At 37.6% G+C, this 16,115-nt stretch overlaps 1 protein-coding gene across 1 annotated transcript in view; it reads left to right on the top strand.

The window, feature by feature from the left end:
* Positions 1-16,115, top strand: part of ATP9A (ATPase phospholipid transporting 9A (putative)) — a 149,563-nt gene that overhangs the window by 30,294 nt on the left and 103,154 nt on the right. Inside the window, exons 2-4 of the mRNA XM_044663832.1 lie at positions 6,420-6,564; positions 7,023-7,136; positions 14,414-14,522. Coding sequence (XP_044519767.1) covers positions 6,420-6,564; positions 7,023-7,136; positions 14,414-14,522 — 368 coding nt within the window. The remainder of the gene's footprint in view (positions 1-6,419; positions 6,565-7,022; positions 7,137-14,413; positions 14,523-16,115) is intronic.

Genomic DNA, 16,115 nt, shown 5'->3' with positions numbered 1-16,115 from the left:
ATGGGAGAAGAATTCCTAAATTAATTTGGAGCTAGAAGTAAGCAACTGATTTTTTTTAAAACCCTTATCTTCTGTCATAGAATCAATATTGTGATAGTAAGATAGAAGAATGGTAAGGGCTTGGCAATAGGGGTTAAGTGACTTGCCCAGTTAGGAAGTGTCTGAGATCAGATCTGAACCCAGGTCTTCCGGACTCCAGGCCTAGCTTTCTATCTACTAAGCTGCCCCTAAGCAACAGATTTTTGAAAAAGATAGAATAATAATCCTTCTAGCTGATTTTTAGGTAGTGCTTTGTATACTGTGCATTAGTTAGTTGAGTCTACAACAATCTGGTCACTTAAGTGCTATGCTTACCCCTGGTTTACAAATGAATAAACTGAGACTCAGGTGAAGTGGCTTTGCTCATGGTCACATAGCTAGGACCAAGGCAGGATTTGAATTTGTTTCTTCTAAGTTCACCATAATAACTATCATATTAAAACTGGAGTTTATATTGCACTAAGCACCGTAAAGAATGGGATATAAGTAGTAACAATTCCCTACACCCTTGTGGCTCTTTGTACATGTTAAATTACTTTACCATGGTCCTGTGAGTTGAGAGGGCAAAGATTTTTATACCCATTTTGCAGATGAGGGAAGGTCAGAGGGAGGGAAATGGATGTGAAGATCTTGTCAAGCAGATTTGGGATATGTAATGTGTAGTGTTTGCCAGCAAAATACAGTAGTAGTTATATTAACAAGAGTATATGGCTGGATTGTGGAATTTTTGTACAGGCAGAGTAATGAGGTGGAAAGAACATGAGGTTGGGATAAGAGGGATAAGAAGACCTGAGTGTTGGCTCTGCCACTTCATAGTTTTGTGACTTTCAGGCATGTAATTTCTAACTGGGCCTTAGTTTCTTTCTTAGTAAAAACAAAAAGGTCAGATGAGGTCCAGCTCTCATATTCTGTGACTCTTTGACTATCCCTTATTTGCTTTATATGACTTGAATAAGTCACAGTAATGATGATAAGTGACAGGTGCTTTAAGGTTTTGCTGAGCACTTTATATCCATTATTTCCTTTGAGTCTCATAGCCCTGTGCAGTCCATGCTACAAGTATTTCTTTTTTCTTGATGGTTATAGGGCATGGTGGATAGACATCTGCCTTGGAACTGGGAAGACCTGGGTGCAAGCGTTGCCCTTGATGTGTTGACTCTAATCCTGAGCAAGTCACTTCCCTTCTGAATCTTCTAGTGCTAGGCAGTTCTTTTAAGTCTAGAGATTGCAGAGAAGAGGCCAACCTGATTTGGAAGAGGATGGTCCCTCTCCAGAGAGCTCTCTGAAATCTTAGATCTTGTCTGCATCTCTAATAGATGAGGAGACTGGCATCCAATAGTTAATTGACTGTGTTGTGTGGTCACACGGTGGCTAATAAATGTCAGAAGGAAGATTTCAATCTAGGTCTCTCATGACTCTTAGGCTTTATGTATCTGAGCCTTAGTTTCCATATGTGTAGAATTAGGATAACAATGCTAGCTCTCAATGTACTTCACAGGCTTGTAAGGAACCTGTAAGGCACTATGGAAATAAAAGTTAATATATCGTTTATATAAGCATTTAGATCTGTGGTTTTGCCTAACTGAGAAATTAGGTGAATTGATTCAGCTTCCAGAAATAAAATGACCTTTATTCCTGTAACATTAGAGGCAGAAGGATTTCTATTTTTAAGCATGGACATTGTATTTCATCATTGAAATTATAGACATTCCCATTAGAGAAAGGCAGATCTTCAGGAACTCCAATAAATACCTCATATCAAGAGCTGCTCATTTCCAGTACTGAATATATAGACTAACTTAAAGTAGAGTAAATAGGTCAGCTTAAATGAAGACTTTTTTTGGCTTCAGTCAGGCTGGCAAATAACAATTAGTCACTTAACTTCTTAACCTCAGTTCTTTACCTGTACAATGGGAACCTACCTCACAGGTTTATTGTGAAGATCAAATGATTGAACAAAATGCTTCACAAACTTTAAAGTATCATATAAGTGCTATCATCATCATCATAATTATTATTCCCTGTACAGATAAGGGAGACTCAATTTAATGACCATTTTTTTAAAGCATCTACTTGTTAGGTCTTAAGTGTTAGGTGGGTCTTTGGGTATAGCTGCCTTTTCATTTGGGTTCTAGTGCTGCTTTCTTTCATTCCGGAAATCTAATAATGATGCCAGATTCCCAGGTGTTTCCTTGCCCTGTGTGTGACTGACCTTATGGGCCACATGGCTCACTGTGTTGGTGGTAACATGCTGGGTTCTCAGGATGTGAGGGGGGCCAGGGTGGATGGTTGAACTTTCAGGTCAGCCTGGCAGATCTCCAAGGTATGGTTTGCTTTTGGGAAGTGTCTTCTCTGGCTTAATCCAGGTTAGAGACAGGGAAGAGAGAGCCAGTAACCCATCATCGTCTTGGAGGGTGGGTATTCATTTCTTTTCCTGTTAATATACATAGAACATATTTTGGGACCCTTTGGATTTAACAGTTCATTTCAAGAACAGATATGGTATAGTTAGTGGAAAGACCATTGACTTTGAAGCCAAAAGACATGGGTTCAAAATTCACCTCTGATATTTGCTACCTTTGTGTCCTTGAAGGTCTCTGATATTCATCAGAGTGTGCTCGTTCCACAAATGTGGGTTGCAATCCTTTTAGTAGTCGTGGATTGCTCTGACCACAGGAATTCATCACCTGGCTGTCAAGCTTTGGTGATGAACTTGTCTTTTTGGCTGGGCTGAACTTCTGAGAATAGAGATATAGATTTTCATTAGGCTAATGCTAGGAGCCTTTCTGGCATTCTAGGATCTGGAGTATGGCCTCTGAGAATGAAATGTCACATGTTTTTTTGAATTAAGTCTGGTTTTTGAATTAGAAAAAAAAACAATTTTCTCTCCATTCTGCCTCTTTCCACTGGGAAAGAAAAAAAAAAAGAAAAAAGCAAAGACAAATTTAACCCTTGTAATAAATCTGTATAGTTGAGCCAAAAAAAAATCCCACAATGGTCATGTCTAAAGGCATATATGTCTTATACTGCATCTTGAATCTTTTGCCTCTCTGTTAGGTGTGGTGCATAGATCATCATCAGGCCTCTGGACTCATGGTGGGTCATTACATTAGTAAGAGGTCTAAAGTCTTTCAGAGTTGTTTTTCTTTACAGTATTATTATTCTCTAAGTTGTTTTCCTGGTTCTATTCACTTCAGTCAGCATTAATTTATACAGATCTTGGGTTTTTCCAAACTCATCTTTTTCATCATTTCTTATGGTGCAATGGTATTCTCTTCCCTTCATATATGATCATTTGCTTAGCTATTCCTTAATTGATAGGAACTCTTTAAATTTCCAGTCCTTTGCCTCCACCAAAAGAGGTGCAGCTCTCAATATTTGTGTATATCTGGCTTCTTCATAGTGGAGGAAGACTTTGGAGCTTTCTGTGACAACTCGACCTTTAATCATAAAGTCTTTTAGTGCATAGGGAGGGAATAACTTTTATGATATACAATGAGTCATTTCAGTCCTTTCAGTATCCAGATTTCTGGTTCCTCCCAGAAATGTTGAAACTTGTATTATATATATATATCTTCCAGGGTTGTTGTAAGAATTCAAGGAGGTGATAGTCATAGAAGGCTTTGTAAATTGCAATATACCATATGAGTGTGAGCTGTCATTAGAGTTCTTCTTTTAAGGTGTGTGTTTTGGTTTTGGTTTTTGCTAGAAAAAAAATTACTGTTCATTTTCCTGTTTTCTGAGCACTGTATTGGATCAGTGACCTTACTGGTGTAAGTTCTCCTTCCAGAGGTAAAGATCTCAATCCAGACTTTCTCACCCATTCTACACGAGTGTTGTCTGCATGCTTCCAAAATTCACCTGAGGGAGTTTAATCTAGTGTCTAGGAGCTTTCTTTTCAATCTTGGGACATTCTACTGGATTCCAGTGGAGCACCCAGGTTGTTTCATTGGTTATCCCATGACTAAGTCAACTTTATTTTTCAACTGTACATTTCTTCGATAATATCCCTTATACTATTGCTTCCATGTGATAAGAAAAAAAAGAATGATAATAAAAGTTAATAATGGAAACATTTATATAGCACCTACTTTGTGCTAAGCACTTTGTAATTATTATCTCATTTGATCATTACAAAAGCCCTAAGAGGTAAGTGCTATTATTATGCCAATTTTACAGCTGAGTAAACTGAAGCAAACAGGTGAAATGACTTGCCCAGGGTCACATAGCTAGTAAGTGATTGATTTCAGATTTGTACTCAGGTCCTCCTGACTCCAGTCCTGTGCTCTATTTATTGTATCAACTAGATGACACTGATTTCTTAATTGTAATGTTTTGCAGCCTTCTGATACTTAGTAGTCACACCACCATTGTCATTTTGAGTGCTGTTCCTTTTTAAGATAAAACTTAGTTTGATACTAGGGCACCTTATATAAGACAATACAGAAGCCTGCAATTTTTTTTCACACAGTGCATTGAAGCTAGATGCTCCTTTTCTTCTACCTCACCCTGGTCAGTTCTTTATTGGCAGAGAGAGGAAGGAAAAATTAGTCCTTTTAGTCAAGAGTCCTCATGGTGGCTAGGACATTGCTTCACTCCTTTCTTTCTCAGGCCAGATGTAAGTTCTATCTTCTTTGAAAAAATACAATTTTATTCAGATAATTTTTTGTTGTCTAAATTTCCTTCTATATCCTTCTACATTATCCTTCCCAGCGAGCCATTCCATATAACAATATGTTCTTTTGGAAAGAAAGAATAATAAGAAAAAAGAATCAGTAAACCCAGTCAGTTTATCTAAAACATCTGAAAATATATGCAATACTCTTCACTCATGGACTTTGGGGCAGCTAAGACAGTACAGTGAATAGAGACTGAAGTGAGGAAGACCTGAGTTCAAATTGGGCACCAATCACTAATTAGCTTTTTGATCCTGAGAAGTCACTTCACCTCTATTTACCTTAGTTTACCTACATGTAAAATGAGGATAAAATAATGGCATCTACCATCTAGGGTTTTTGTGAGAATTAAATGAGATAATATTTGTAAAGGCATAGCACATAATAAATCACATAAATATTTACTGTCATCATCATTATCATCATCATCATGTTACCTCTGTAAAGGAGTGGAGTCAGGAGATCTTTTATTTTTTGAAACCATTTTGGTACTTTGCAATTTTTGCAGTTTTCATCCTTGATTGCTTTTTGGTGGTTCTTTCCATTTATATTATTGGATTCATTGAGTATATTGTCTTTTTGGCTCTACTTAATTCACTCTGCGTCAATTTATGGAAATCTGTCCATGTTTCTCCATATTCATTATATTTTTCTTTCTTAAGTATAGCAATATTCCATTATGCTGTTTAGCCAGTCCCCAACAAAATGCCCATTTTGGTGAATACGGAGTTTTGTTTTTTTTTATTTTTTAATCAATGACTGTCTTAGGATATGTATCTAGTAGACCTACCTCATTAAAAAAGTGAACTTTAGAGCCCAATCAGCCCTGGAGATCTTTACAATTCCATTGTATTAGGGATGGGTCTAATACCCTTTTATTTCAAGTTTAATGTTAGAGGGAAATGAGATGCTCACAACTCATTAAACAGTTAAGAAAATGAGGTTTACTTTGCTTACTAGTGTAAGGTTTTTTTTACACAATGAAGATATGCAATAAAGATATAGTTTTACTTAGTTTCCCTGGACTTGCCTCACCTTGTTTCCATCTGAAAATTCATCTGGTCAGCAGGACAGGGCATGGGAACTTGTGTGGTCTTCAGAAATACAATAAGTTGGAGGAGTGCTGACTCCTTGTGGGAGGGACGTTTAAGCCTAGTGATCAGGAAGCTCCATCAAGGGAGGGAGGCAGAGGCCAGTCAAGTCCCAGGGACTGCTTTGTTGCCTTTTAGGGAAGATTAATCCGTGTTGCTGGGAAATGGGGGAATCCTAGTCCTATCACACATAACCTATCTCTTATGGGTTGGGGAAGCAAAACCACACACCTCTCACAACTTTGATATACTTGTTTCAGAGGCTGTGGTAGTAATTTTTTTTCAATCTCTTTTTTTTTTTTTGCCAGTGTTAGTGACTGTATTGCATCTTCATTTATATTTTTTGTCACTTTGTATCCCTCGTTGAGGCCCCATCTCTGGAGTATTGAATAACAATGCCTCTAGTGTTTCTGTTGCCCCAATAGCAGCAACAATAGAAGGGATGAGGGATTGCTGGGCTCTGGGATTGCAGATCTGCTTCTGGGTCCTCTCAAAGCTAGACCCTTAAAATTAAGACTCTGAGATATTGGCTGACTTAGGGGGAATAAAAATGTCTTTGGTAAGAGCAGGAGATCCATGCACTTCTGTGAAACTGATTGTTTTCTTCCCCCAGGTGTTGTGATTGCCTGAGATGCTGTGGTCGAGGAGATCCCCGGCCCCGAACAGTCTGGCTTGGCCACCCTGAAAAAAGGGACCAGAGGTATCCTCGAAATGTGATCAATAATCAGAAGTACAGCCTGTTTACCTTCCTTCCAGGGGTACGTATGGAAGGTAGCACCTCCTTCCTGATTTCTGTCTCTCCTTCACTCTTCACTTGAGGGATTGGATCTAATTCTCAGATGGCTGCAGCCATCTGGTGGGGGAGTGACATTCAGGTCTTATGCAGGCAGGTTCTAGGAAACTTCAGCATTTTTCATTACAGTGTTGACTACCTACTGTAAATCATTCCTTGGCTAGGACCCATAGGGTGGTGGCATCTGCAGGGTTGAGTGGCTGCACATTTTTTAAGGAATTGACATTTAGGCTTATTGCCTTTTATGTCATGCTTATGAGTTGAAGTGACCCTTTGGAGCCTGTTTTAGGAATTTAATCACCACATAATCCTTCCCTACTTCCCCTTCCTCAGCAGTGCTTTTTGCCATAATTTTCCCTTAAATTCTCCATTCCACTTATATATATATATATATATATATATTTTCTTCTATTTTAATTGCAGGTGCTGTTTAATCAGTTCAAATACTTTTTCAATCTTTACTTCTTACTTTTGGCCTGTTCTCAGTTTGTCTCTGAAATGAGACTCGGAGCACTTTACACATACTGGGTTCCCCTGGTAAGTAAACTAACGTTGTTTATTCAAGAACCTTTCAGTGTTATAAAACAAAGAAATCTTTGTTACTCTAACCCAGCCACAATATGAGCTAAGAGCCTTTAAACAAAATTCTCAGACCTGTTATTTCATTGGTGTAGAGAACCTTTAGAAAAGAAATGTCCTCTCTCGTAGCAGATATGTTATTCCTCTGTAAATTAAAAGTCTTACAGTGTTGCCCAGGATACTGAGTGGTTAAGGGATTTATTCAGAACCACACCACCAATATGTGTCAGAGGTAGGATTTTACCCTCCCCTGCCTCACCATGGGTGCCTTTTAAGTGTAGACAGGTTTGGGATGTCATACAGAAGCTCAGTTCCTACAGGATCTACCATATTGATACTTTCCTGGGTAGCTCTAGATTGATCTTGGAAAACCTTGTTTTCTGTTTCTAATAGTCATGCCATATTGATGTAACCATTGGAACTGATAATAGCTTTTGGAGGCTACTAAGGAAGGGATTGAACCTACAAACCTCTCTGTTCCTTTCTTCAAGGACTAATAGCCAGAAACTTCCTTTGTGCTCATTTCTTTAAAACCATCAATTCCCAACCCTTAAGGTTGTCCCCTTAATGAACATTTAAGAATGTTCAAGGACCCAGGCCCTTTTTTTGGAAAATGTTATCGTTTTCAGTGAAGAGAAAGTTGCCAGAGGGAATTTTTATCTGATGTTGCTCAAGCTAAAACCTGTTTTTAAGGAATATAAATCATAGAATGATTATAGAATCATAGGATTTAGACCTGGAAGGGATAATAACTAACATTTATTTAGAACTTTTAGGTTTGCAAAATTCTTTAAACAAACGCTATTCATTTGATCCTCAAGACAACCCAGTGAGAGAGTTGCTGTTATTATCCCCATATTACAGATGAGGAAACTGAGGCTAAGTGATGTTAAGCAACTTGCCCCAGGGTCACAAAGCTAATAAATGTTGGAGACAGGATTCAAACTTTGGTCTTCCAGACCTCAAGTCTGGCACTTAATTCACTTTACCATCTAGCAGCCTAGAGATCCTTTTGTTCAATTCCTTCATTTAAGCTGAGCCTTTTTAAAAAATCCTTCCTGTTTTAGTCACAATTCCAAGATAGAAGGGCAAAGGCTAAGCCAACAGAGTTAAGTGACTTGCCCAGGGTTATATAGCCAGGATGCATCTGAGGCTAGATTTGAATCAGTTGCAAGTCCTTCCAGTTCTAGGCCTGGCATTCTATCCAGTAAGCCACCTAGCTGCCTAGAAGCTGAGGTTTAAGGAGCTAACTGAAAACCACGTACATAAGTAAATTCTATCTTCCAGGCCTGGGCAAGAAAGGGCAGGGATGTTTTGCCTTTCCATTAAAGTAGACGGAAAACATTTGAAGAATGGACATGGCTTTCAAGTGTATCTTTTCTACTCGTTGCAAGAAAGATGGAGGGAGTATGGTATAGATCTTCTGATTGATTGAGAGATTGTAAAGCCAAGCCTGTAATGATCTCAAACAGGTCAGATAAAATGAATTGACTAGTTAGGATGGGAAAAATGGTTTTTGAAGGCAAATTGGTCAGAAGTTTAGATACTGTATGCCAGTCCAGGGGGATGATAGATACTCCAGTATTTATCGTAGGGTAAATTGTAAAAATGAATAAAGTTTGAAGGATAGGACTAGGAAATTATGTTGCCATTGACAAAAATGCAAGGTCAATGGAAGCTACATGGAATTCATAGCATGTAGAATATGGCCTTGCTTCTAGCGGTCACTTAGTAATTGTTTATTGAATGAAATGTGCCTTAAGAATTTTTCATTTAGTGAAATTTACTTAATACATATCATCATAAAGCTGAATTTAATAGGACAGGCTATGTTTAGCTATTTCAATGTAGTTATTTTTTTCCCCCTTAAAGAGCCAAAGGAAAGGAAATGCTCATCTGTCAGTCTGTTTCTAAGGCAACTCTTTTAAAGTTTCATTGTATTGTATCTTACTCATTGTATTAATTAGATAAGGAATAATTAGGGATAATGTTGCAGGGCGGATAGAACATTTCAGGGGGCATATCTGGCTCTCTGGCGGTAGTTTGCCCATCACTGCCCTAGACATTAATAGAATGCAGTCTTTAAGGAGGGTTTGTTCCTATGCAGGAGCTTGGGAAATGATTTTCATAAAGGCTTAAAGTGGAAAAATATCCAATAGGGGTAACTTTTATCATTAATAAAACTAAACTTTGGCTAAAATAATGTGGTATGATGTGTGCTGGGCTGCTTCCTAGGTGGATATTGTAGGAAACATTTTTTTAATTAAATATTTTCCTTTCTTCCAATTAAATGTAAAAACAATTTTCCATATTAGTTTAAAAATTTTTAAGTTTCAAATTCTCCTTTTCTCTTCCTTCTTTCCCCCTCATTGAGAAGGCAGGCAATTTGATATAGGTTATATATGTGCAGTCATGCAAAACATATTTCCATGTTAGTCATGTTGTGAAAGAAAATAAAAGACCCCCTCAAAATCCCCTCCCAAGAAAAATAAAGTTAAAAACAAATCATACTTTGCATTCAGACTCCATCAGTTCTTTCTCTGGAGGTGGATAACATTTTTAATTATGAGTCCTTCAGAATTATCTTAGATCACAATATTGCTGAGAAGAGCTCGGTCATTCACAGCTGATCATTGTACAATATTGCCATTACCATGCTTAGTGTTCTGGTTTTGCTCACTTCCCTATCAGTTCATGTAGGTCTTTCTAAGTTTTTCTGAAAGCTTCCTGCTCATTATTTCTTATACTACAATAATATTCCATCACAATCATATACTACAACTTATTTCGTCATTTCCTAATTGATAGGTATCCCCTCAATTTCCAATTCTTTGCTACCACAAAAAGTGCCACTACAAATATTTTTATACATATGGGTTCTTTTCTTTTTTCTTTTAAAAATCTCTTTGAATACAAACATAGTAGTGGTATTGCTGGGTAAAGTGGATGCACAGTTTTATAGCTCAATACTTTTTTTGCATAGGATGAACTCTTGTTGCTTTCTCTGGGGAGTTAGGTGGAATGAGCAGGTCTAGGGCACTGCTTGAAAACCAGCTTTCCCTTTAAGTTTTCAATCCTATGTACCTAGCTTATCATAAATTCTCAGGAAGTTACATTCCACAGGGCAAGAGAATATTTAGAAAAGACAGGCCTAGGCTTTCTAAAGATGCCATACAATGAGCAATACCAAGTAGCAGGTTCTCTAAATTTTCTCCTCTGGTACTCTTTCCTCTTATCTCCAGATTCTTATTGCACTCCAACCTTCATTCCTAAGAAGCCAATGGTCACCCATTTCCTTTTACTTCTCTCTCTAGGATCCCCCTTTTGAATGATTTTCTACCACAGGACAAGTAGAATATGAAATTGCTTCACTGGTATATCTTGTAAATCTAAGGGAACAAATTATTTACATATTAAATTAATTATCAGCATTTTATATTCTTATTTAAACTGAATTATATGTGGTTTAACTCAGGTTCCTAGTTCAAAATATGTTTTTAAAGTCCTACTATATGCAAAGCACTGGAGATATAAAGACAAAAATGAGACCCCGTCTCTCCCTCCTAATGGCTTTGTTCCACATAATTCAAAGAAAATTGATGAGGGAGAAAGTACTAACTACAGAGGAGTTCAAGGAAGGCCTCATGGAGAAGGTAACATCTGAGTTGATTTGATGGGAAGCAAAAAGAAAAGTTGTTAAGTGACACAGTAGATAGAGTAATGAGCCCAGAGTGAGAAAATTCTGAGTTGGAATTCAGCCTCAGACTCTTACTAGCTCTGTGACTAGGGATAAGTCACTTAGCTTTTGTTTTCCTCAGTTCCCTCAACTATAAAATGGGGAACATAATTGCATCCATCTCCCAGGGTTGTTGTGAGAATCAAATGAGATATTTGTAAAGTGCTTATCACATAGTAGGTACTTTATAAATGCTTATAACTCTGAGCTTATGGACTTGGGGTAACTGAGAAGACTGTGGTATGCTCGATAGAAATGGGAATTTTTGGAGGAGGGCATCCTTAGAGGGAAGAGAATGTGTTCCATTTTAAGAGATATTCTGCGGTATATTAAAGGACACTGGACTAGATCATAGTTTCCTCAACTACAGAATGGTAGAGATAGAGGGATCTTAGAACTTATCTAGTCCAACCCTAGCATTCTGTAATTTTATGTAAATTTCCAAGTTTCACTCTTAGTATTGTTATTTATACAATAGACCTGGGCTTTGGATTTAATTCAGTCAGTCAGTTAACATTTATGAAATGCCTACTAGGTGCTAGGCACTGTGCTAAGGACTGGGGATACAAAGAAAGGAAAAAGATAAATCTTTTGTCTTCAAGAGCTTCCAGTATAATGAGGGAGACAACACGTAGTCAGCTATATTCAAAAAGCTAAATACAAATGTATAACCCAGATCAAATTGTTTGCCAGCTTTGGGAGCGAGGAGGGAAGGGAGAAAAAGAGAAAATTTGAATCAGAGAACTTTGGAAAACTTATGTGGAAATTTGTTATTACATGTAATTGGTAAAAAAAGTGAAATTAAATAAAAAAACCTATGAATAAGATGAATAGGAAATAATTAGCAGAGGGAAGGCACCAAGAGGGATTGAGAAGGGCTTCCTAGAATGTGGGACTTTCCTTCTTCCTTGTTGACCTCAGAGCCATTCTTTGGTTCAAGATTAAAAAAAAAATCACCTTTCTATAGTCACCTGAATCTCAGCTTAGTGGTTCTAGCTTTTCCTAGTGATTTGTTAACATAAATCTTATAAAACCAGTCCATTTATTTCTTTATCTCTAACTTGTAGGCTTTTTCTAATGGGTGTTCTCAAAAACCTTGCTCTGTTTATCAAGTAATCCAATCCAGCAAAACTATTGCAAAATAGTTTTCTTCTTTTTATTTCTCTTTTGGATCTCCTTTGGGGCTCTGTTTTGCATGTCTAATCATGCTTATCATATCTGTCTATAAAATATTCTCGTTAGCCCTGTTTTAGCTAAAAATGGGGACAATATTCTTTTTTTTCACCTTTACTATGTTTTTATTTATTTCATTAAATATTTCCCAATGATATAAATTTTTTAAGTCATTAAAGAAAATTTGAGTTCTGAATTCTCTCCCTCTAGCCCTTCCCCTATACCTTGAGAAAGACAAGCAATATGATATATATTTTTTTAAATTTTAAACCCTTAACTTCTGTGTATTGACTTATAGGTGGAAGAGTGGTAAGGGTGGGCAATGGGGGTCAAGTGACTTGCCCAGGGTCACACAGCTGGGAAGTGTGTGAGGCCGGATTTGAACCTAGAACCTCCCGTCTCTAGGCCTGGCTCTCAAACCACTGAGCTACCCAGCTGCCCCCCAAGCAATATGATATTGATTAAACATGTGAAGTCATGCAAAACATATTTTTCTATTAGCCATGTTGCAAAATAAGACACACATACATACAAGAAAAATAAAGAAAGTGAAAAAAGTATGCTTCAATCTATACTCAATTCGCTCTGCAGATGTAATATTTTTCATCCTGGGTCCTCAGATCATTGACATGATGAGAGTAGCTAAGTCTTTCATAGTTGATCACTATTTAAGTCCACAACTTGTTCAACCATTCCCTAATTGATGGGCATTAGGGGCAGTATTCTCAAATCTACTTATTTTGGGGTATGTAGTCACCATTCTTAACAGCTATGACATAGAATGTAAATTTTCCCCCTAAAATAATTCACACTTGGAATATTTATTCCTCTTCCTTGTGTTTATAGTATAAGAGATAGGGATATACATATCATGAAATATTGGAGAAGTCTGCATGGGTGATACAATTTGTTCTCTGAGTTATAATTCTTGAGATTTCAGTCCCACATCCTAAGGTTTTGATTTATATGTAAAATTGCATAATGAAGTAAAGTGTGCGTGTGTGTTGTATGTGTGTGTGCATGTGTGTATGTCACTGTCCACTGCAGGCTTTGAGCCCTTACTACAACATATATCATTTGACTTCAAAATAAATCCTTATGGGTCAAGAAGAGTAGGATTTTCTAGCATTAAAAAAAGGACGTTTATAAGAAATCATATTTGAAAAGTGTTCCTCATTGTCTCTTCTCCTTCACTCTGAGTTTACCCCCTAAAACTGATTTTTAGGGTGTTGAGGGAGAATAAGTAACATCTGACTAGAGCAAAAAAGTCCAACTGTTAAAATGGCTGAATATCTTCTATCGTGTCTATTCATTATGTGTCATTGAAAAAAATTTCTCTGAAAGGCATAGTGTGACCAGAAATCTCAGAAATAAGGCTTCACTCCAAATATTTTGGATATTAATCCCAAAGTTGGGTAGCAGGAATTTATTTCTGTAGCCAATTTACATCTCTGACTAAGGCAGTTTTTAGCCTTAGGGACATGTTCTTCTGGTTAATGAGAAGTGTATGCACAAATGGAGGGAAGATGAAGTACCTTAGGCTGTGCAAGCAATTGCCAAGATTTATGCTAAGCAAAGAGGTATAGTCTCTTGTCTTTGTGCGCCCACACACTTTCCATTAAAATGAATGGGAATTATCTACACCCATGTGGAGAAAAATAGAAACTCAAGCATTTGAGAAAAGCAGTTTGCACATGGTACAAAATAGCTGCACTGACAACCTTCTGTGAACTTGGTCAGACCTCTTTACTGGACCTTGGGGGATTATCTTGGCTCTGTATGTGGTCTGCTTTCACTTTATTCCAAAATTGGCCAGATTTTCTTTAGCCACAATGTACATCTTATATTTGATTGGCAATGGGAATAATCCTCCTTCAGTTGGGAAGAGCTACAGTTCTTTGTCAGGGTCACACAAAGAGGCACGTCCCTGTCTAGTTTATATAAGGGATTTAACCTTCTGGGGAATCAGTTTAAATATTGCATGTGGTAAATAATCGGAGGGAATCTTTTCTTTTAATCTCTGAAGCAGTTGTAGCAGCTGTCTTAAAAGGTGACAATTGATATAATGTCAGCTGAAAAAAAAAACCAGCAAATACATCAATGTGAATCCCATTTTGGAAAAGAAAGAAATCAATGTTTTGGGCTTTGTCAATTAAAGGAGAAAAAAATGAGTTGAAAACAGATGATTTTTCTTCTGGGATTCTTTTCCCTTCTGTTCTGTTTGCCCCTTTTCTTTTAGGACAGATTGGTCAGGGTATATGGGAAGAGGGGAAATTTATCAAACTCTAACCCCTGCATTCTTTTCCCTACTATCTTCTCTCTTTAGGGGTTTGTGCTGGCCGTCACTATCATCCGAGAAGCAGTGGAAGAGATCCGATGTTACATGCGGGACAAGGAAGTGAACTCCCAGATCTATAGCAAGCTCACAGCGAGAGGTCAGCTTTTTGGCTCCTGCTTGCTGTATCCTGCTGCTGACTGCTGGGGCAGTGGGGGTCGCAGCTCAATCAACTACTGCTGACAGTAAATGAGGCAGAGTTCAAGGCCCTGGGTGGATAGGCAAATGGGCACGTGGCTCTGTGGTCATTTCATTGCTCCTGGTACAAGGGAGGCATCTGTCTACAGGTCTGGTGGGCTTGAGGGGGTGGAGAATGGATTTTAAATGCCATATGGGAGACTTTTTTGGATGGCACAAACTTTCAACATTTCTGTCCTGCTCAGATGCCTTAAAATTAATTAGACAAATCCTAAAACTTTGCAAAGAGATTCTCCACTTCAACCCATAGCCTCAAGTTGTGTGCTCTGGTGAAGCAGTGGGTGGTAGGAGTAGGAGAAGGTGGTTCTCTTTCTGCTTCTCTTAGCATTCTAGAGACTATTTGGGCCATAACCATATCTCTGACTACGCAGTATCCACGAATGCATTAAAGTAGGGTCAAGGATGGTAGGAGGGAGGAAAATAAAAAGGAATATCCAAGAAATTAATCACTGATTATTTTCAAACCAAAATTGAAGAAGTGTTTCTTGGAAAAAAAAACACCAAATTTTCCTGAATAAATGTGTTTTCTCTGCAATATACCATTATATATAGAAAGAGTTTAATTCAGTAAGAGCCCTGAAGTTAGGATTCTGAAGGCTTAAATTTGAGTATTGACTCTATTCCTTGCCAAATGTGAGTTACATGTCCTTGGGTAAGTCATTTGATACCATTGAACTTTAGTTTCCTCTTTTGTAAAATGGAGTTAATAAAACTTCTATTATACCTACTTCCTAGAGCTGTTGTTAGGGTCAAATGAGTGAATGTTTGCTTAAATACTACATAAATGTAAAAGTTACTATTATTATTGTTAAATAATAAGTGGAAAGATAGGCTATAATTGGAATCAGAAGATCTGAACTTAAATCTTCTCTTGGTTAATTAAATACTTGTGTGACTGTAGGCAAGTCACATCTTTGTGGGCTTCAGTTACACAAAAGGTGAAACTAGATGACTTTTTTTTTTTTAATTTTTTTTTAAATTTTAAACCCTTAACTTCTGTGTATTGACTCATAGGTGGAAGATTGGTAAGGGTGGGCAATGGGGGTCAAGTGATTTGCCCAGAGTCACACAGCTGGGAAGTGGCTAAGGCCGGATTTGAACCTAGGACCTCCTGTCTCTAGGCCTGACTCTCACTCCACTGAGCTACCCAGCTGCCCCTAGATGACTCTTGATGCCCCTTCTAGCTCTTAAATCTGTGATCCTGATTATTAATTATAATGTAATTTAAGGCATGGTGTAAGCAAGTTTTTAATATTTGTTGAATCTATCATCCTTTTGAGAGACTTGTAAATTTCCCACTTTGTATAACTTCTGACCAATGGATGAGGAAAGCAGCAGCTAGGTGGTACCATAGTGCACAGAGGTCTGAAGTCATGAAGATTCATCTTCCTGAGTTCAAATTTGGCCTCAGATAACTTATTAGCTATGTGACCCTGGGCAAGTCATTTTATCCTGTTTGCCTTAGGTCATCTGTAAAATGAGCTGGAGAAGAAAA

This window comes from Gracilinanus agilis, chromosome 2, assembly GCF_016433145.1.
Source record: "Gracilinanus agilis isolate LMUSP501 chromosome 2, AgileGrace, whole genome shotgun sequence".
Taxonomy (NCBI): domain Eukaryota; kingdom Metazoa; phylum Chordata; class Mammalia; order Didelphimorphia; family Didelphidae; genus Gracilinanus; species Gracilinanus agilis.
The sequence above is the reverse complement of the archived record's forward strand: the minus strand, read 5'-3'. Positions and strand labels throughout refer to the sequence as shown.